Source organism: Lodderomyces beijingensis (genome assembly GCF_963989305.1).
Source record: "Lodderomyces beijingensis strain CBS 14171 genome assembly, chromosome: 7".
Classification (NCBI taxonomy): domain Eukaryota; kingdom Fungi; phylum Ascomycota; class Pichiomycetes; order Serinales; family Debaryomycetaceae; genus Lodderomyces; species Lodderomyces beijingensis.
The window spans coordinates 1,111,786-1,130,513 of record NC_089976.1 but is presented as its reverse complement, the minus strand read 5'-3'; the positions used below and the strand labels follow the sequence as shown (position 1 = coordinate 1,130,513).

Below are 18,728 nucleotides of genomic sequence, written 5' to 3'. Positions count from 1 at the left end.
GAGTTTATGTGCATCCTTACACCAGAGTTTATGTGCATCCTTACACCAGAGTTTATGTGCATCCTTACACCAGAGTTTATGTGCATCCTTACACCAGAGTTTATGTGCATCCTTACACCAGAGTTTATGTGCATCCTTACACCAGAGTTTATGTGCATCCTTACACCAGAGTTTATGTGCATCCTTACACCAGAGTTTATGTGCATCCTTACACCAGAGTTTATGTGCATCCTTACACCAGAGTTTATGTGCATCCTTACACCAGAGTTTATGTGCATCCTTACACCAGAGTTTATGTGCATCCTTACACCAGAGTTTATGTGCATCCTTACACCAGAGTTTATGTGCATCCTTACACCAGATTTTATGTGCATCCTTACACCAGAGTTTATGTGCATCCTTACACCAGAGTTTATGTGCATCCTTACACCAGAGTTTATGTGCATCCTTACACCAGAGTTTATGTGCATCCTTACACCAGAGTTTATGTGCATCCTTACACCAGAGTTTATGTGCATCCTTACACCAGAGTTTATGTGCATCCTTACACCAGAGTTTATGTGCATCCTTACACCAGAGTTTATGTGCATCCTTACACCAGAGTTTATGTGCATCCTTACACCAGAGTTTATGTGCATCCTTACACCAGAGTTTATGTGCATCCTTACACCAGAGTTTATGTGCATCCTTACACCAGAGTTTATGTGCATCCTTACACCAGAGTTTATGTGCATCCTTACACCAGAGTTTATGTGCATCCTTACACCAGAGTTTATGTGCATCCTTACACCAGAGTTTATGTGCATCCTGGGGGCCATTTTGCACCCACACCAATACACCCAACCGTGATGCTGCTGTTGATCCCATAATGGTATCACTGTACTGGCTGAACCCTCTATAGACCATCTCACCCAGTTAGCTGATAAGGCAAATTCAACATTTTTGCATCTATTTCATCCAAAGTTCCCCGTATGGGTACCTCGAAATGAAACACCACCTACATATGACTTAACCAATGGTAGTACCTGCTTTGAGCTGATAGCTAAACAACTACCTGTAATCCTATGTGAAGTTTATGTCCTCTACGTCATAGGTCTCTGCTCGTCACGGCACCTATCTCACTCATATGGTTACTTTTTTTTTTGTGGACTCCAGTCGTGACCTTCGCGTACCAATTTGAACCCCATACACCTGAACTTCTAGCTACGGTCAACTTGCAAAAGTAGGGGCTCAAGCGAGCACAAACAAGAGCACTTCATTCGTTTTTGCTTCAAAGAGAAAGCTTCCCAGTGTGAGTACCTCGAAATGACAAAACTTACCCAGCTCTTGCTTGTCATTAATACCCCAGATCAGTACTACGTATTAAGTGCTACTTGGCACGCGCGGCGTGATTAAGAAAGGTGGACCTCGACTTCAAGAGCTCAGGAAATCAACATGCACTCGACTAACCACCCGCTCTTTTGCCCTTCACCATTACTCTCCATTGCTGAGGGGCTGTGATTTACACTGGGATTCCCCCTGGATCTACGCAACAGACTGTACTTGTAATTTCGTTCTGCGTGAAGCAATCTGAGTCATCTAATTTCGTTGTTTTTTGCAGCAAAATGTCTCAAAAATAAACCTGTGAGAAAACTCAAACTAAACAACTTATACGTTTATAAAGATTTATTAATTACGATAGTTTGTTAATGGCAAACTCATTTCAACTGATGTATTAATGATATGCCTACAAAGACTCAGAGTTCACTGTGTCTATTGATCAATCAACGGCGCGTCATATCTCACCTCGTGGTAGTCCCAAAAGAAACTCAACTCTGTGGGAACACTCGAGTTGCATTGGTCTCGCCTCGAAACAATCTCCACAAACTCCTCCAATGGACAGCTGAATCCAACCCCGCTGGTGCACTTTGGGTACGGAACCACTGCATCATTCATAACAAACCGCACATACAGTTGGCCTCCGCACTGCAACTTTTCCATGTAAGTTCGGCCTCCCTGGGGGAACATCTCGGCCGCGTTGTAGGGATTGGGCAAAACAACATGCGCCGGTAACGCAGTTTCAAGCTCGACCAACCCCATAGACGAAAAGTAGATCTCCATATCGGTGTCGTGGGTGAACATCAACCATGTCTTGTGCTCAGAGCTGCCCTGTAGTAGTTTCAAGGACGCGGCTACCATCGCCGAGCCCACGGTGGTGCTCATGTTGTTGCCCGGGCCGATCTGGTAGTAGTTTCCGAAATCCGTCCTGTACCCGCTCTTGATATACTCCTCATTGGTAAAGAGCTCTGCAAAAGGCGACCAGCCCTTGACGTTAATTTCCTCTCTACTCTTCGACTCTCCACCCAATCACTCCAGTTGCTGCTACTGGTCTTAGAGGGACTTTCTTTTTGTTCTCTGTCTCTCTTTCTCTCAGTGTCTACATAGTTGAGTCTCTTACGGAGCCAAATGGCCATTTTGCAGCCACACCAATACACCCAACAGTGATGCTACTGTGGACTCCATACCCGCACTGAGAGGACACTTTGCAGTCCAGATGGAAGTCCAATAGAACCACCTAGTCTTTTGCTCTCTATTAATTATTTCGTTGTTGAATTTCCCTCCAATTTTACGCAACATTTCACTGTGGTTCCTGTGCACCTACTCTCTACACTTCTCCGCACTTCAATCTCCGTGTCACGTGATCCAACCACCACACTAGAAGCACCCACAGACGTCACCATCGTCCTTCCTCCACTCTATTGGCTCCCTTTACGGTCAAAGATCCTGGCTCACGCCTCATCTAGATTGCTGCTTTACTCTCCTACATGAGTACATGTCATGTCTTCTGTTCGTTTTCAGCGCTACCAACTGCTTCACGTATGCTTCCCGCTCCCCACTGTCTGCACCTGTGTCTGTTTTGGGCAAGTTCACTTCAAAGTCCACTTGCTTCTAAGGCACTGTCTCGTATCAACAGCTAGAGCTTTGTAGTCAAAAACGTAGTCACTTCACCGAGTCTACAAGTTTTTGCCGCATAATCTGGCAAAATTGTCACCTTGAGGGCGAATTACAGTAGTATCGACTATGCAGTACATAACAAAGCTTTCAAATACACCAGAGTTTTAAAACATGCTTTGGTCTTATGCAGTGACGACATCCGCAATGTGTCTAGGGAATCCGAGAGTCACGGCATTCCCTTGCAATGTCACTGGTATCGCCTACCTAGTATGTACATACCAAGAGCTGTCAATTGTGGTGCTACTGCGTGTATATTGTGGCCTCGGGGCCCCTGTCTACGCTACTGCCGGCACGTGCATATCACGTGCATTGCAACCCAACGGACATCACAACATCTTAGCACACCTGCATTTTGATCTTCCACTGGCTATAGTCTAAAGGTGGCTCATCCCAAACCGTTTTTCCTGCGCTTTGCCAAGGCGTACCGCATCGACTTTAACATCCCCGATGCAAACACACCCTTGATCGCTTGCACAACCGAACTATAAATAATCGTCCTCGTGATCAACTGCTTGATATTGTAGGCGAGGTTGCGGTCGGTGGCAATCTCCTTGATGGACGACTCCGGGTACCGGCTGTATAGCTGCGTGCGGAACTTCAACGGTAGGCACGAGATGAGTTTGATCTTGGCACTGGCGTTCAAATTGGTCTTGAAAGTTCTGTCTTTGTCATCGTTGTTCGTGAGTATGAGGTAGTTGCGGTGGATAAAGTAGTCGAGTATCGGCTGGTAGAGTTTGCGAAAGTGGTGGAACTGCTTGGAGACAATGTTGCGCACCTTGTTCGGGTTCTCGCCTCCCACGTACATGCGGAAATCGCCCAAGTACGACAAACTGGTGATCTGCTCGTAGAGTTCCCTTTCGGAAAACTGGTTGGACTGGATCAAAAAAATCGCTATGGTCATGGCGTTCTTGAGGTTGTACTGGTTCAAAAACTTGACCATGACGTCGTGTTCTTTGATGTAGTTGACCGGTTTCTGCATCCGCCCTGCAAAGTAGAGCGACGACCACTCGCTCAAGTCCATGAGTGCGCTCCGCTCGTCCACCACGCCGTACTTTGTCACGTGGTTCTGGATGGAAACATAGGGGTTGAAGAAGATGCCCTTGCCCTGGATCAAGTTGATCCACATGAGCGATTTGGCCGAGTAGTGTCCCGGGTTCTGCTGTAAGTTTTCCCTGTGGAACTGGGCCGAGTCCTTGACCAAAAAGATAAAGTCCAACTGCTTGGTGTCGGATCTGTCTCCCGTGTCACTGCCGTACCCGTCTTGCGGAAGAATCCCCGAGCCGTAACCAATGGCCGCCTCAATTGCAGGCTGGAAAGAGTCAACAATGTTTCTGAGCTCGCTCTGTGCTTGCGTCTCTAGCGTCTGATTCTCGGCACAAAAGTCCAACGGTATGATGAGTTTTTCAAACCCGGCAGCCCCCTCCATGATTATAGGGCGGTAGTATTGGTCGGAGTACGGAGTCGTCCGGGTATAAGCATGCCGGCGGGCGAGCCGCCTGGAATAGATGCTAAAGTGGTGGCCAATGCGTCGTGGACACGTTCGTATCATTGTTGAGTCAACTAGACGCCTGGTAGTGAGTGAAAAAAGGTTCAAGAAAAATATAAAAAATTTTGAAAAATTTACAGGTCCCCACGCGAGTGACTAATAAGCATCACCATTCATGTCGGCACAAGCATACAGGTCCACTAGATCCACCACCCACGAGGACCTCTCGTTTGAGGATGTTGTCATGACCGGGTTGGCGCCCGATGGAGGTCTCTACTTGCCGTCGGCGATACCCAAGTTGCCCCCCAGCTTCATCACCAAATGGAAGGACTTGTCGTTCAACGAGTTGGCTTTTCAAATCATGAGGTTGTACATAAACGAAGCGGAAATCAATGACTCAGACCTAAAGGATTTGGTTGCTAGGTCGTACTCCACATTCAGGGCAAAAGAAGTCACCCCCTTGAGGCAGTTGGACGAAAACCTCTACCTTTTGGAGTTGTTTCACGGCCCAACGTACGCCTTCAAAGACGTGGCGCTTCAGTTTGTCGGCAACTTGTTTGAATATTTTTTAGTGAGACGCAACAGTGCTAAAGCCAAAGGGGAACCAAGAGACATTGTCACTGTGGTTGGCGCAACATCAGGAGACACTGGCTCGGCAGCCATCTACGGATTGAGAGGCAAAAAGGACGTTTCGGTGTTCATTTTGTACCCCACGGGCAGAATCAGTCCCATCCAGGAAGAACAAATGACCACTGTGGAGGACTCCAACGTGCACACTCTTTCAGTCAACGGCACATTTGACGATTGTCAAGACATTGTCAAGCTGATCTTTGGCGATAGGGAGTTCAACGACAAGTACCACGTGGGTGCGGTCAACTCCATCAACTGGGCGAGAATCTTGGCTCAGCAGACGTACTACTTTTATGCGTACTTTCAGTTGCAGAAGCTAGCACCAAGCAGCAAGGTGAGATTTGTGGTTCCCTCTGGTAACTTTGGAGACATCTTGGCAGGGTACTATGCCTATAGGATGGGCTTGCCCGTGGACAAATTGGTCATTGCCACCAACGAGAATGACATCTTGGACAGGTTCATGAAGTCGGGGGAGTATGCCAAGCAGCAGGGTGTCGGGGTCAAGGCCACCTACTCCCCAGCAATGGACATTTTGATCTCCTCCAATTTTGAAAGGTTGTTGTGGTACTTGATCAGGGACAACTTGACTGGTGGAGACGACGCAAAAGCCGGCACCGTGTTGAACCAGTGGATGACAGAGCTAAAAACAAAGGGTAGCTTCACCGCGCCAAGTGCGGTGGTTGACCGTGCCAGGCTGATTTTCGACTCGGACAGGGTCTCCAACAATGACACCATCGCAGCCATCAAAAGGGTGTACTCCGAAAGCCCTGAAAAGTACGTGATTGACCCACACACGGCCATCGGAGTGGAAACGGCGTACCGGTTCCTTGCAAAAGAGCCGGCGCAGTACATTTCGCTTTCCACAGCCCACCCTGCCAAGTTCTCGGAGGTGGTGAACAAAGCGTTGGAGTCGTTTGAGGGCTACTCGTTTGAAAAAGACGTGTTGCCCGCAGAGTTGAAGGCGTTGAGCAGCAAGGAAAAGAGGTTGAAATTGATTGACGAGCCTAGTGTGGAGAAAGTGAAGCAGGCTATTAGAGATGAGTTGAAGTTTTAGACCTTTTTGTTTATAGTGACTTGTCCGTCGACAATGTCGACTTTGTAGCCCACTTGTTGCAATACCTCATCATCGACTGCCTTTGTCGCTTCCAACTCTGCTACAAACTTTTGGTTCTGCTCGTTTTTTTCCAAAAGATACTTGACGCAGAGAATCGCTTGCTCTTTGATGAACGGGTTGTTGTTGTCGATCTGGCAGTTGGAAAGGACCAAGCCCAACCCCGCCAACTCTCGCACTCGTTCTTGGGTTGTAAATGACTGGTAGGAAAGGTACGAAAGGATGGTGATGATCATCCCCTTGGCGTTGGAATAGCCAACCGCTTGTTCAATCTTGGAGGTCATGGTCACTCGTTGCACGTTTTCATGTATTGTTTTGAGCACGTGGATGAGCAGCGGTAGGAAATTGGAGTCACTGCGGAGGAATTTAATTGAGTGGTGGTATTGTGCAAGATCTGATATAATGTGTAGTGTGTTTAAAACCCCCGACTCCAATGCGTCGTCCTGAATGGTGTCACTGTTCAACCGCTGGCTGAAACTCTGGAACGTGGTCACGGTCCAGTCCAACAATGCAACTAGCTGGTAGCCACTCCAGTCGTCTTTGGTCTGAACAATGTCGGAGGTGGCACCAAGCCAATCCATAACACCTGCATCGTCTTGTGTTTTGATCCACTGGCCAAAACTCTCGTGCGTGACAATGTCGTATATCAAGTGGACGAGCATCTTGGAATCGTGGTCGACTTTGTTAAAGTCAATACCCTGGTACAAGCGGTACACGTTTTTCATCACATGGTTGTCCTTGATGTGAAGCAATGTAAGTAAGGTTTGATTGGTAACATCTGGATCTTCAGTGTAAAACTGCCGGAATAGTAGATGGATCACGGGACGCTCAAACAGGCTCCTAGCTGACCCAAACAACTTATTGGTTTCGTTGACGTATTCGTTGCGGGGAAAATTGGCAAGTGCCTCCCAGTAAACAAGCCGGATCTTCTCCGTCCACTCACTCACTGGTAAGGAAAACTTTTCCAAGCTTGTGATGACCCGGGGGTAGAACTGGTGGTCCAATACTCGAGAGAGGTTCCTCACCACCAATAGCAACCCACGGTATAATCGCAACTGGTATGTCTCATTCTGAGGTGTATACTCCAAAACTGTTGTGACCGAGCTGGGGTGTAACAACTCTTTTGTTTCGCTCTCCGAGGTTAGCTTCACCACCTGCGCCAACTCCGCCAAGCGCTCGTTGAAATGAGAGTCGTCCGAGTCTCTAAGCTCTTGTAACACCTGCTCAGTAAGCTGATCAAGGGAACTCATCTGATTAAACACTACACGTCTAAAAATGTACAGGCGGCCTTTCTGCGTCGCACCCGTGCGGATTGAACAAACAAAACTTCGGCACCAACGGAGACACAGCAAAACCCAAGGAGACCAAATACTCGCGAAACTTTACAATACGCGTCGACATCTCGTACAACCGAAACTCGCCGCTTGCGTTCTTGTTGCCACTCCAGAGCGACTCTCCCAACGCCGAGGCCCGTGGCCAGATCTTGCCTGTCAACACAGCAAAGTCCACTTGCTCCGACCATAACACCGCTTCTGCGCCAACAACTAGCTCCTGCTCGCTCTGGGTCAAGTTGCTCAAAAAGTCAAACGTGTAGATCCTCTGCCAGGTTTTATACGGACCGCACCAACTGCCTCCCTTACAGGTATTAAACTGAGTGTTTTGCGGAGCGTCGACATACTTCCAGTCGTTGGTCAAGAATCCGCCGTAGCCGCAGTCGAGGTAGAGGTGGTCGTACAGGGACACAACCACTTTGTAACCGCGCAGAGTCAAGTTTTTGATTCCGGAGCCAGTGTGCCAGATCTGTAATGTGATGTTGCCCGGTAGTGACTCGACAGCCCCGTCTGCCAACAACACGTCGTCCCACATGATCAATTGTCTCTCGGGGACCGAGTTGTACATCGGCAAGGCGCGGTCAAGGTAGTGCTGGGTGATATCACTCAAGGTGGCATTGTCGTACCATGAGTCGGGATAGCAGTTCTTCTGAAGCTCGTCGTTACCCACGTGGAAGTAGTGGTCGCGGAAGACATTGCTCAACTCGTGGTAAACATCGCCAATGACGGTGTAAGTCTCGTCGTTCATGATATTCAATTGCCCCGAGGGAGGCTCCACGCCGGCATAGTTCCAAAACTGGTCGGCACATTCCACGATGTTTGGGTCCACTTTTCTCCACCCGGCTCGAGCGTGTCCGGGCATGTCAATCTCGGGAACCAATCGCACTCCGCGCGCCCTGGCAAAGTCCAATACCGAAACCAAGTCCTTTTTCGTGTATACTTCGCTCGCAGAGTAAGCGTCTTCGGTCATCTCCGGGTAGCTATCAATCTCCACCGGCCAGCTCTGCGAATCCACCAAATGCCAATGCAAGGTGTTCATTTTGGCAAGGGCCATGACTTCTATCTGCTCGGTGATTTTGTCCACAGGCAAAAAGTTCCGAGCTGAATCGACCATGAGCCCGCGGTGTTTGAAGAGCGGGTAGTCGTGGACATGCACAGACTGCTCAACCAAGTACTGGCCACACTGGTAAACCACCATTTGTTGTAGTGTAGTTAGCGCATGCAACGTGCCCCAAATGGTTTCACTGGAGATGCTGATCCCGTCCTCGTCAACGTTGAGCTGGTAGGATTCGTCTACCCCAAATTGCAAATCAGCATCGTAATCTGTGATGTTCACGGTGACGACGTTTGGAGCCAGGGCTTTTGACTCGGGACAATGTGCTGTGACGTTCTGGTACAAGTATGGTGACCATTTGACGGTTTTAATGTCATCAACAGCTCTCTCAAACGCCTCCTGGACCAAGCTGTTGTCCCCTGCTTCCTCTTCCAACTCAATGTTCTCCAAGTCGATAACGATTGCGTTTTGGCCGAACCATGTCACGTTCTGCGGGCGTGGTAACGGATCAACCGAGACTGCAAGCACCCTGCTGCATAATAAAATGTACCAAACGAGACCGAGCATTGACAATACCGTAAGCTTACTGATAACAGTTGTAGTAAATGCTTATCCTTGTAAGGATTTTGCTCGTTTTTTATATTCCACTCTGGCACCGTTGTGATCTCCTCCAGGACATCCATTTGCGAGTGGATGCTGTTTATCCGCGACTCGCTATTGTTTCCACCGATTGGTCACGGTTCAAAAGCTGAACCGTTGCACCCACGTTTTCATTTCCTAACCGCTAAACTCTGTCAAAACCACTTTCACCAAACCAATGTTATGGGTTGATTGTTTGTTTTCTTGTGCGGTCTATCCGTGTTGTAGTTTACCGCCGCCATGCTGAACGCGTCACCGGCGTCGCGCATCACTTTCCGTAGAAGAGGTGCTTGAAGTATCCTTGAGCCCGGGTCTGTCTAATCTTTTGCTTTTACCAACACAATGTCGGCTTCCCCGGCACCCACGAAATTCTAAAGTTCCAGGTTGTGTCTATTAAGATCTATATCTCGATTTATCCCACAATATGATGCGTCTTCCTCCCCTAATGGCAACCACTTTTGATGACAGGTTCGATTCTGGCCTCATCGTTGTTGTTGTTTCAACTGTTTTTCAAACGCACCAATCATGATGTTGCTAACCTGCGGAGCAAACATGGAACTGAGATGGTTGTACAATGGGTTTCGAAACTTGTACGTGAGTTTGAAATCGACTCGACACTTTGGGAACTTGCTCGTCGAAACGTGGCTGAACACCCACTGCGTTTCAAGGGTCTCAAACAACTCTAGCTCAACACTTTTGGCGTACACGTTTCTGTTCTCCTCGCAGTGGAGTTTGCATACAAACCGCTCGGTAATGTCGTTCCACCCGATTTTCAAACCAGCTCCCGAGGGGAGATTGCCACCATCCCTGCTTGTAATGAACGAGTCCTCAACAAACGGCACAAAGTTCTTGTAGTTGTCCACCCTGCTTACGATGTCGAAAACCTGCTCCGGTGAGCCATTGAGGACCCGTGAAATGCTATATGACTGGGGCTTCGAAGAGCCAAAAAATGCCCTCTTCAACACCAACGGGCGACTCGTTCGTATCATCATGTAGAAACAAGAAGGAGTGTTTGGAGCTCTCGTTTTTTTTTCTCTTTTAATTTCACGTCGAGGCACCGAAAGAGGCCATCTCGGTGGGTTGAAGAGTACTAAAGCTACACTGAAGCTAACACATTATGGTTTTCAAAATTTTTTGGTCGTAATATACAAATGCTAGCAAGAGCCCACTACACTATCAATTACTGAGCACGAGTGTAGATGGCTTGTTTGGAGTGCTTCAAGACCGGGGTAATGATTCCGTCGTCCTCCAACTGTCTCAAAGCAACACGGGCAAGCGAACCTCCAATCTTCAATCTGTCAACCAAAACGGAAACGGAAACGTACTTGTAGGTTGGGACATCCTTCAAGATTCTGTCGTATTTCTCTTGGTCCAAGATGACAATGTGCTGAGCCTTGTCCTTGACCTTACCCTTGTTCCACTTCTTTTTACCTTTCTTACCACCGGCCAAGGCAGCAGCAGCTTTAGCGGCCTTAGTTTGTTGGATCTTTGGCGCCATTCTAGTGTGGTTGTTAGTAATCTGAAAACTGTGGGACCCGGGAATTAGCTGCGATATTGGGAGCCAGGCGCTCTATAAAGACCTTTTTTTTCGACAAGCATTGTCGCCGCTGGTTGTTCAGTGCACTGTCAAAGGTTTTGTAGTTTCATTTGCAAATAAATGGCCCCCAGGCATCTCCAATGTAACTGTCAATATGGCCTCATCTTGGCTCCCAAGTTGATACACCGCTGTGGCATTGGTCGTAACATACTTCTATAGTTGCTTGTGTACTATAAAGATGAGCTGGTAGGACGTATTTTTCCAATCTGTAAGGCGTAAAATGGTGAGGTCTCTCTCTGGCTTTTTTTTCTCTGCAACTAGGAGGAAACGGGGGTGGTGTGTGCGTCCCACAAATGGCACGTGAATCCAGGTCAAAGACCTATTTTGAAAACAACGCAACCTGTTGCTACTACTGCTAAGATTCAGAAGGGGACTTTTGCAATGGATAGGACAGCCACTTTTCAAACCATCTCTGTTGCCTATTTTGCAGCACGGGTCTACATTTCCCGTTGTGTTGTATCACACCTCGTGCTTCACGTAGCGTCGCTTCCAACTCTTCCCAGCACCTGTTCTTGAATCTCCTAGGCTGTGGTAAACACCTCACCTCCACCTCTCCATGCCCACCTCTTTGACCTTGGAGCTGCCTTTACATTCTCTGGGCCACCTTCGAGAACGCTATTGCACAGTTGGTAGCTCCTGATTTTGTGGTGGGCATCACCAACATAGATTGCGCCAGAGACGGGCAATTGGAGCAGGATTATAGATTCAAGCAGCAGCAGCACCATGACCAAGAGGCAGGCCGCGGAGCAGATCACTAAGGATGCTTTTGATGACGACTACGAAACAAACGAGGCCGACGCACCCGCCCGTGCCACCTCGGAAACTTTGTCCAAGAGAAAGATCCTAAAGCCCAGGGGGAAGTTGAATGAACCGAAAGGAGAATCACCTTTCTCAACTGCACTGCAGTTTCCAAAGCCACACACAACGTTACCAAACTCGCCAACTACAACAACTTCCCAAAAGACTAACAAAATCCGTGCCTTGAATGAAAACTTTGTCAAGAAAGTCAACGAGTCTCACATTGCCAATTCGATTGTGGACTTTACCAGCATAGCCGAAGCCTATGTGAGATATTACAAAAGCATCGAGAGCGATACCAAAGAGATACCGGCAGAAAAGATAGAGCAGACTAAAGACGGGCACGACGATGCAGAATCGGAGGAAGAATCGGAGGAGGAGCCGCGCAAGCCCGAGGTCAAGATTCAGGGACCGCTGTTTTCTTTTAGCAACACGTCCTCTACAACCAGCAAACCCGCGTTCACATTTGACCCAAAGAAAATCGCCAAACTAAACGAACGAGATCCGGATGACTCCGATGACGAGCTAAAGGGGCCTACTTTCAATTTCAGCAAGCCCATCGTGGATAGTGTTTTCAAGTTCAAACCGAATGGTGCAGACACAAACAACGATACAGCCAAGGGCGGTACTGAAAAGTCATCGCCTTTTCAGTTTCCCGCGTTGTCAAAGCCGCTGGTAGCCAACACCTTCGGCGGGTTGCCGCAGCAGCCAGAAAGTAATGCACCTCCAAAATTCAATTTCAGTGCAAATCCACCCAGTTCTTCCGCTTTCAATACGGCCAACACCTTTCAATTCGGAAGCGCAAAGCCAACTGCATTTACCAAAGCTACAGCACAGCCCACATCCTCTCCTTTCCTGTTTGGTAAACCAGCAGGTGAAAACACCACGGCATCGCCCTTCCTGTTTGGCACCCTGCAGAAACCAGCATCTTTCGGGTCTACAAACCAAGCGGATGCAAACCCGTTCTCAGCACCCACCAAGAGCACGTCCACTGTTGCGGAACCAGAGGATAACAAAGCCGGCGAAGACGAACCCGAAGTGGAAGGAAACTTCACCCCCGTGGCTGAAATGGGCGAAATGAAGCAGGTCGAGACGGGAGAGGAGAACGAGGAGACAAAGTACACCATAAAGGCAAAGTTGATGGAGTTTGACCAGTCAAACAAAAACGAGCCGTACACCCCCAAAGGTGTGGGACTTTTAAAAGTCTTGCGCAATAAAGACACTGGCAAGTCGCGGATCTTGATCCGAGCCGAGGGCAATTTCCGTGTCTTGCTCAACACGACCATCTCCAAGGACATTGAGTACACCCGGTACGGCCATGGGTCGCTAATACGATTGCCAGTGTTTAGTCCCGAGGGCAAAATCACCACCTACTGTATCCGTGTCAAGGATGCCACCGGCGGCCAAGAGTTGCTAAAGCAAATCAACGACGCAAAGTGTTGATGAAAAAGTAATGCATCGTGTAATAATAATAGTAATAAGATATATACAGGTTATTGTTTAGACTCACCATCTTTCTTTCCATTGTCAAAGTTCAAGAACTTGCCCAAGACTTTGCTTATTCTCGCCAACTTGGAAGGGTGAAGATCCTTTTCATCCATATCGAGCACTTTCTCCTTGCCCAGGTCGTTCTCAAGCTCCAACTGCCAGTCGGCATCGGTTCGCTTGGCGTTCTTGTCGTCAAATGCATCCGCCAAGGCTTCAAGTAGCGCGGTCTGGGTCGGCGTTTCCGGAACGAGGGTCTTGACATGCAACACGACATCGAGATCGCCTCTGTTGTTCAAGTTGCCATTCACGGGGACACCCCTTTCCGGTATCACGAGCTTGCGGCCGTTTTGCACCCCGGGTCTGATCTTGAGCTTGATCTTTTGCCCGTCCAAGGTAGGAACAATGATCTCGCCCCCTAAGGAAGCCGTGGTCATCAAAATCTCCTTGTCCATGACCAAGTTGTTCTTATCACGGGTGAATATGGCGTCCTTCTCCACATTGACCCTCACTATCAAGTCTCCATTGCGCGTTTGGTTGTACTCGTCTTTGGTCACGTATGGCGCATCGCCGCCACCGGGGATCCGAATCCGGGCGCCGTTGCTGATCCCTGGAGGTATCTTGACAGTCGTTGACTTGGGGATCTCCTGCACGCCATTGCCATGACAGGTACCGCACTCGTCGGATCTGGGTATAGTCACGCCAGAGCCGTGACACGTGGGGCAAGTGGACGCCATGTGGAACCCACCCATGACGTGTGCCGTCTGTCCGGTTCCGTGGCAGGTGGGACAAGTTTGCTTCTTGGCTCCTTCTTTCAAGCCGCTTCCGTGGCAGGTGGTGCACGAGTCGAGAACCTTGTAGTTGATAGTCACCGATCCGCCAAATATACTCTCCTTGAACGGTATAGACTTCATAACCTCGACATTGTCCCCAACATGCTCCGTAACAAAGCGCGCACCTCCTTGGCCTCCGCCTCTCCCCGAAGCCCCCCTCCCACCAGCAAATGCTTCCCGAAACAAGTCTTCAAAATCAAACCCCATATTGCCAAAGGGTCTTCCCCCTGAGCTTGCACCGCCAAACCCTGCAAACGGATTGCCTCCTCCTGCGAACGGATTCTGTCCCTGTGCACCACCACCAGCACCAAAGGGACTTGGATTGCCATTCTCATCAAATGCACTTTTCCCAAACTGGTCATACTGCGCTTTCTTTTCCTTATCTCGCAAGATCTCGTAACTCTGCTGAATCTTGTGGAATCTCCTTTCCGCGTCCTTCTCCTTGTTGACATCCGGGTGGTACTTCTTGACGAGGTCGTAATAGGCCTTTTTGATCTGCTTGGGATCGGCCGACTTGTCCACGCCTAGAGTCAGGTAGGGGTCGTAATCAATCAATAGTCTGCCTGTCGATGCATGGAACGCCCTTCGAAACGAGCACGACACAGGGCGTGCCTTTAACAACCGCGGTCTAGAGCATGGGGGATGAAGGTTCAAGACAGTCTTTGGTATTCTCATGGTCGACTTGGCTTTTTGCCCTGTCAAAGTAGACCGCGTTTAAAACTGGCCGATGCGAAGGTATTAAATCTAGGTTAGACAGTATCGTAGAGAGAAGATGGGAATTTTCCACAAAATTCCATGGAAGAGAGGTCACGTGACGCGCTTCTGTATTTTACACCCGCTTGCCATCCATTTCTCGAGCTACGGTACGCCACTTACAAAACACCTGTTTAAAGAAGCGCACTCCCATACCGACGTCTTTGTACCCGGCGATGCTCCGTATGGAATGCATGCTGAGAATGGGGAGACCCACGTCGATGATCATTCGTGCCCCGTTGACACCTCTCTGGCTGCTCGACATGATCGGCCCGATGGTGCCTCCGGACCGCGAGTCGTTTCGTATGTGAAACTGCTGCAACTTTACTCCGTCCAAGTCAGCCACTATTCTGGTGAGAAACTCTTTGCCCAAAGAGTCGCTCAATACGTGTGCATTCGAGTCAAACTTGATCGACGGCCCCGTGTTTGGTAGCGGGAAGTTGTTCTCCAAGTAGGCCTCCTTGAAGTTTGGATTTAATGCATGCGTGACATCGCTTGATAACAAGACGGTGTTTGTAGTCAACTGCGCAACGGCCTCCGATACGGGGAGCTCTCTGCACCTGGCAGCCACTACTGATCTTAAAGTGTCAATCAAGAATCCTCCACAAGCCCCAGTCGAGGTCAAACTGCCAACCTCCTCGTTGTTTGCCAAGTATACCCCGTTGAGTGCTTCCGAGGTGGAGATGTCCTTGTCTAGGAGAAATTGCTGACTATATTCAATGAGACCGTAGATGGAATCGAAAGCACAGAGCCTGTCGTCCAAACAGCCCAGAAATATAAACTCGCGATTTACTCCTCCGCGACAGCTGGGCTGCACATCGACTAGATCCAAGTCAAAGTCAACTATCGAGCTCAAAGAAACCCCAGCTAGGGCGCAAATGTACCTTAGCAATCGCAATGAATGTCTTGCAAAAAACTTGCTACCTAGCTCTTCCTCCGTAGGTACTAGCTCGTCGTCCGAACGATGAGCAAAAACTGGAACGGCTTGGGTTTGCTTGTTGTAAACAGCCGTATCCACGCCAAAATGCGGTGCTAGCGACGGAATCACCGCGATTGGGAGCGGTGCCGAGTTTATCAACGTGCGCTGCACACCTTGCGGTGTCTGCACGAGCACACTCCCTGCAAGCCCAAGGTCCCGGTTGAGCCAGTTGCTGTTCAAGCTGCCAGAGTAAGGTGCCACTCCTATAAGATCGTACCCGTCCACCCGCAGCTTCAACAGACCACGGGGATTGACCTTGACACTCAATGCGTCGCAATGGCTTGCAACAAAGCAAGATCCCTTGCCAGGTGACCATTTCCCGCCAATGACAAATGCAACCAACGACTGGTCACCGTTGCAAGTGTAGTAGAACCCAGCATCGAGCTCTGCAATGGCCTTGTTCTGGCTGATGGACTTGAACCCGTTATTCTCCAAGAGGGATTTAAAGTGCGAAACAACGTGGTAGGTGGTGGGGTTTGTGTTTATGAAATCAAGAAACTGATCAGCATAGGCCTCGTAGTAACTGGCAAGTGGGTCATCAGGTGCTGGTGCTGCCGTGGTGTCATTATCCCCGTTCTCCTCTTCCGCTTCAATTGAGTCTGCAGTTGACACTCCACTGTCTTCCACTGACGAGTCACTATCGTCTGCCACGATGGACCACTCAGTGGCCACTATCGACCGCTCCATTGCGCTATCTATTGCTCTTGTGTCCTAAACCAGGGTCGGTTTTAGCATCCAGATGTGTTTATGCTGGCACTCCGTCTCCCACCGTCCCCCGCGAAAAAAAAACCCCCCCCCCCCTCGCAAGCGCGGTTCATGATAATACCTACACTTTGATCCTTACATTAACAAATTCACCGCTACACACTCATACAAAGCCTACCCCACGGCTGTAAGCGAGTCAAACAAAACCGATATGGACTCCCCGAAATGGTCTCTTCTGATACATTCGGCAAAGATTGGCGAAACGTCAATCACCACTAGCTTGTCCTTGTGCGCCTCGATTTCCTCTTTCGGGATCGGATACGTATTGGTAACTACAATCTTGTCGATGCATTTGGAGTCGGTCAAAGCGCTCAAGCAGCTGTCGTTAAACACCCCGTGGGTGCCAACCACGTAAACGGCTTTGGCGCCACAGTTCAATCTCAAGTGCTCCGCCGCGGCAATGAACGAGTTGGGCTTGTCAATCATGTCGTCCAAGATAATGGCGACTTTGCCCTTGACGTCGCCAACGAGAGTAATCAACTTTTCCTCAACCAAGGGCCCATCTTCGTCGTCCGAGTTCTGCGCGGCGTTATACGACCCACCAAGCACATCGCTGTCCAACATATTGGGCTTGGTCAAGTGCGAGCCGTTGGAGTCGCAGAGAACACTGTTTTCCAAAACACCCTCCCGATGAGCACGCTCGCTCTTGAATTGGTAGTCATCATCCACCACGTGGCCCTGGACAATCCGAGCCGTCTGAAGCTCGTTGACAATGTTGTCCTGCTCCGTAGCGTCCCCACCGTCTTCAGCAATAATCTTGGCCTTCTTCAACGCCTTCTTGCGTGCGTACTCGTCCTGGGTTCTCCTTCTGTCGGTGTGGATCATGGCAAAGTTGATCTTCAACGAGTCGGCCAACGCCGTGACTCTTTTGGTGCCACCGGGGTTCTTGGAAACAACAACCGAGTTTTCCCAGTCGGGGATGTTGTGGCGGATCCACCTGGCCAACGTGGGCGCCCCCAACAAATTGTCCACCGGTTTGGTGAAAAACCCCTGCATCTGGCTTGCATGCAAGTCCATGCTGACAACATGGTCTGCGCCAGCCATCACCAACAAGTTGGCCAACATCCTGGCAGTAATGGCACCACGGTGCTTCTTCATCTTGCTCTGCTTGCTGTAGGGAAACTGCGGGATGACCGCGGTAATCTTGTTTGCACTTCCGCCGCGGCATGCGCTGATCAATATCAACAACTCCATGATGTGGTCGTTGATGTGCGGCGAGCCGCTTTGAATGACGTAAACGTCCTCGTCTCTTACACTCACGCCAATCTGGACCGATGTCTCGCCGTTGCTAAACTTTTTCAAGGTGCACGGGGCCGGCTCGACGCCCAACCGGTCGCAAACCAACTGGCCCAACTCAGGATGCGACGATCCTACAAAGATTTTGCACTTGCGCATATCCAACGACGGTGACAATGTGGAAAAAGCCGGGGGTGCTTGCGTTGAGTGAAGTTGGTTCAAGGATGAACTCTTCTCAAGGGATGAAAAGTGAGAGTGACAATCGTGTAAGGCAACTGGATTCTCGCCTTTTTTTTTTTTTTCTTTGGTTTCTCTGTTCCCGCGGAGTCAGGAGATGGCAATGCATCCAGACTAGAGCATAATGGAGCAGCTACAGTTGAGCATAGCTTCACACAGGGAGACAATTCGAAACTCGAGCTTTTTCCATGAAATTCAAGAGTCATTGAGCGGGGACTTTACCAACATCCGGTGCTTGGCCTTAGGTTCACCCAGCGAGAGCTCAAATGCTCGGTACCAGTACGCTTTGCTTTTGGAGTTGGTGGAGACCAAGAACATCGCTGAGGTGTCTCTTTATGACCCTGTGTTTACCGATTTGGATATGGAGTTGTTCAAGCCGTTCACAGTGGAGGAGCACTATCGCGGTGGGGCGGGCCCTGAAACCCTATACTATATCCCCCATGCTCCACTCGAGGTGATGGAGCAAATACTAGTCACCGACAAGCCAATGGTGTTTCTAGGCAACGACATCATTGCTCACACGGACCGACTAACAAAGCGCAAGCTAGCTTCCCTCTATCCGACCATGGCTGTTCTTGTGCATTACTCAGATGACGGCTCCTGTAACGACGGGTTTACCCCTGTCACAAACAAAAAGAGAAATAGCCGCAAATTCAAAGAGCCAGAAATAGTTTACAATTTCAATGCTGTGCACTTCCACGGAGTAGAGATCACACGATACAAAAACAGCTTCAACAAGAAAACACCCTGGGGCAACGCGTTTTCTGACATTGCATTCCATAGACTAATAGACTAAAAAA

At 49.3% G+C, this 18,728-nt stretch overlaps 12 protein-coding genes across 12 annotated transcripts; 3 read left to right on the top strand and 9 right to left on the bottom strand. All coding sequences in view use genetic code 12, as the record gives it.

Annotated features, from left to right (window-relative positions):
- Nucleotides 1-1,752: 1,752 nt before the first annotated feature.
- LODBEIA_P57610 (uncharacterized protein) lies at nucleotides 1,753-2,202 on the bottom strand (the record flags this gene model as incomplete). Its single annotated transcript, XM_066976129.1, has 1 exon — nucleotides 1,753-2,202. One exon carries the CDS (start codon nucleotides 2,200-2,202, stop codon nucleotides 1,753-1,755), a length of 450 nt encoding a protein of 149 aa, XP_066832699.1.
- Nucleotides 2,203-3,379: 1,177 nt separating this feature from the next.
- On the bottom strand, nucleotides 3,380-4,420 carry LODBEIA_P57600 (uncharacterized protein; the record flags this gene model as incomplete). The annotated part of the gene is made up of 1 exon (XM_066976128.1): nucleotides 3,380-4,420. One exon carries the CDS (start codon nucleotides 4,418-4,420, stop codon nucleotides 3,380-3,382), a length of 1,041 nt encoding a protein of 346 aa, XP_066832698.1.
- Nucleotides 4,421-4,655: 235 nt separating this feature from the next.
- Nucleotides 4,656-6,164, top strand: LODBEIA_P57590 (uncharacterized protein; the record flags this gene model as incomplete). The annotated part of the gene is made up of 1 exon (XM_066976126.1): nucleotides 4,656-6,164. The coding sequence occupies one exon, from the start codon at nucleotides 4,656-4,658 to the stop codon at nucleotides 6,162-6,164; it is 1,509 nt and encodes a 502-aa protein (XP_066832697.1).
- On the bottom strand, nucleotides 6,161-7,471 carry LODBEIA_P57580 (uncharacterized protein; the record flags this gene model as incomplete). Its single annotated transcript, XM_066976125.1, has 1 exon — nucleotides 6,161-7,471. One exon carries the CDS (start codon nucleotides 7,469-7,471, stop codon nucleotides 6,161-6,163), a length of 1,311 nt encoding a protein of 436 aa, XP_066832696.1.
- A 19-nt stretch (nucleotides 7,472-7,490) lies between these two features.
- On the bottom strand, nucleotides 7,491-9,173 carry LODBEIA_P57570 (uncharacterized protein; the record flags this gene model as incomplete). Its single annotated transcript, XM_066976124.1, has 1 exon — nucleotides 7,491-9,173. The coding sequence occupies one exon, from the start codon at nucleotides 9,171-9,173 to the stop codon at nucleotides 7,491-7,493; it is 1,683 nt and encodes a 560-aa protein (XP_066832695.1).
- A 554-nt stretch (nucleotides 9,174-9,727) lies between these two features.
- On the bottom strand, nucleotides 9,728-10,237 carry LODBEIA_P57560 (uncharacterized protein; the record flags this gene model as incomplete). Its single annotated transcript, XM_066976123.1, has 1 exon — nucleotides 9,728-10,237. The coding sequence occupies one exon, from the start codon at nucleotides 10,235-10,237 to the stop codon at nucleotides 9,728-9,730; it is 510 nt and encodes a 169-aa protein (XP_066832694.1).
- Nucleotides 10,238-10,425: 188 nt separating this feature from the next.
- LODBEIA_P57550 (40S ribosomal protein eS25) lies at nucleotides 10,426-10,743 on the bottom strand (the record flags this gene model as incomplete). The annotated part of the gene is made up of 1 exon (XM_066976122.1): nucleotides 10,426-10,743. One exon carries the CDS (start codon nucleotides 10,741-10,743, stop codon nucleotides 10,426-10,428), a length of 318 nt encoding a protein of 105 aa, XP_066832693.1.
- An 822-nt stretch (nucleotides 10,744-11,565) lies between these two features.
- On the top strand, nucleotides 11,566-13,083 carry LODBEIA_P57540 (uncharacterized protein; the record flags this gene model as incomplete). The annotated part of the gene is made up of 1 exon (XM_066976121.1): nucleotides 11,566-13,083. The coding sequence occupies one exon, from the start codon at nucleotides 11,566-11,568 to the stop codon at nucleotides 13,081-13,083; it is 1,518 nt and encodes a 505-aa protein (XP_066832692.1).
- Nucleotides 13,084-13,133: 50 nt separating this feature from the next.
- LODBEIA_P57530 (uncharacterized protein) lies at nucleotides 13,134-14,633 on the bottom strand (the record flags this gene model as incomplete). Its single annotated transcript, XM_066976120.1, has 1 exon — nucleotides 13,134-14,633. One exon carries the CDS (start codon nucleotides 14,631-14,633, stop codon nucleotides 13,134-13,136), a length of 1,500 nt encoding a protein of 499 aa, XP_066832691.1.
- Nucleotides 14,634-14,787: 154 nt separating this feature from the next.
- LODBEIA_P57520 (uncharacterized protein) lies at nucleotides 14,788-16,377 on the bottom strand (the record flags this gene model as incomplete). Its single annotated transcript, XM_066976119.1, has 1 exon — nucleotides 14,788-16,377. The coding sequence occupies one exon, from the start codon at nucleotides 16,375-16,377 to the stop codon at nucleotides 14,788-14,790; it is 1,590 nt and encodes a 529-aa protein (XP_066832690.1).
- Nucleotides 16,378-16,569: 192 nt separating this feature from the next.
- LODBEIA_P57510 (uncharacterized protein) lies at nucleotides 16,570-17,850 on the bottom strand (the record flags this gene model as incomplete). Its single annotated transcript, XM_066976118.1, has 1 exon — nucleotides 16,570-17,850. One exon carries the CDS (start codon nucleotides 17,848-17,850, stop codon nucleotides 16,570-16,572), a length of 1,281 nt encoding a protein of 426 aa, XP_066832689.1.
- Nucleotides 17,851-18,052: 202 nt separating this feature from the next.
- Nucleotides 18,053-18,724, top strand: LODBEIA_P57500 (uncharacterized protein; the record flags this gene model as incomplete). The annotated part of the gene is made up of 1 exon (XM_066976117.1): nucleotides 18,053-18,724. One exon carries the CDS (start codon nucleotides 18,053-18,055, stop codon nucleotides 18,722-18,724), a length of 672 nt encoding a protein of 223 aa, XP_066832688.1.
- Nucleotides 18,725-18,728: the final 4 nt, after the last annotated feature.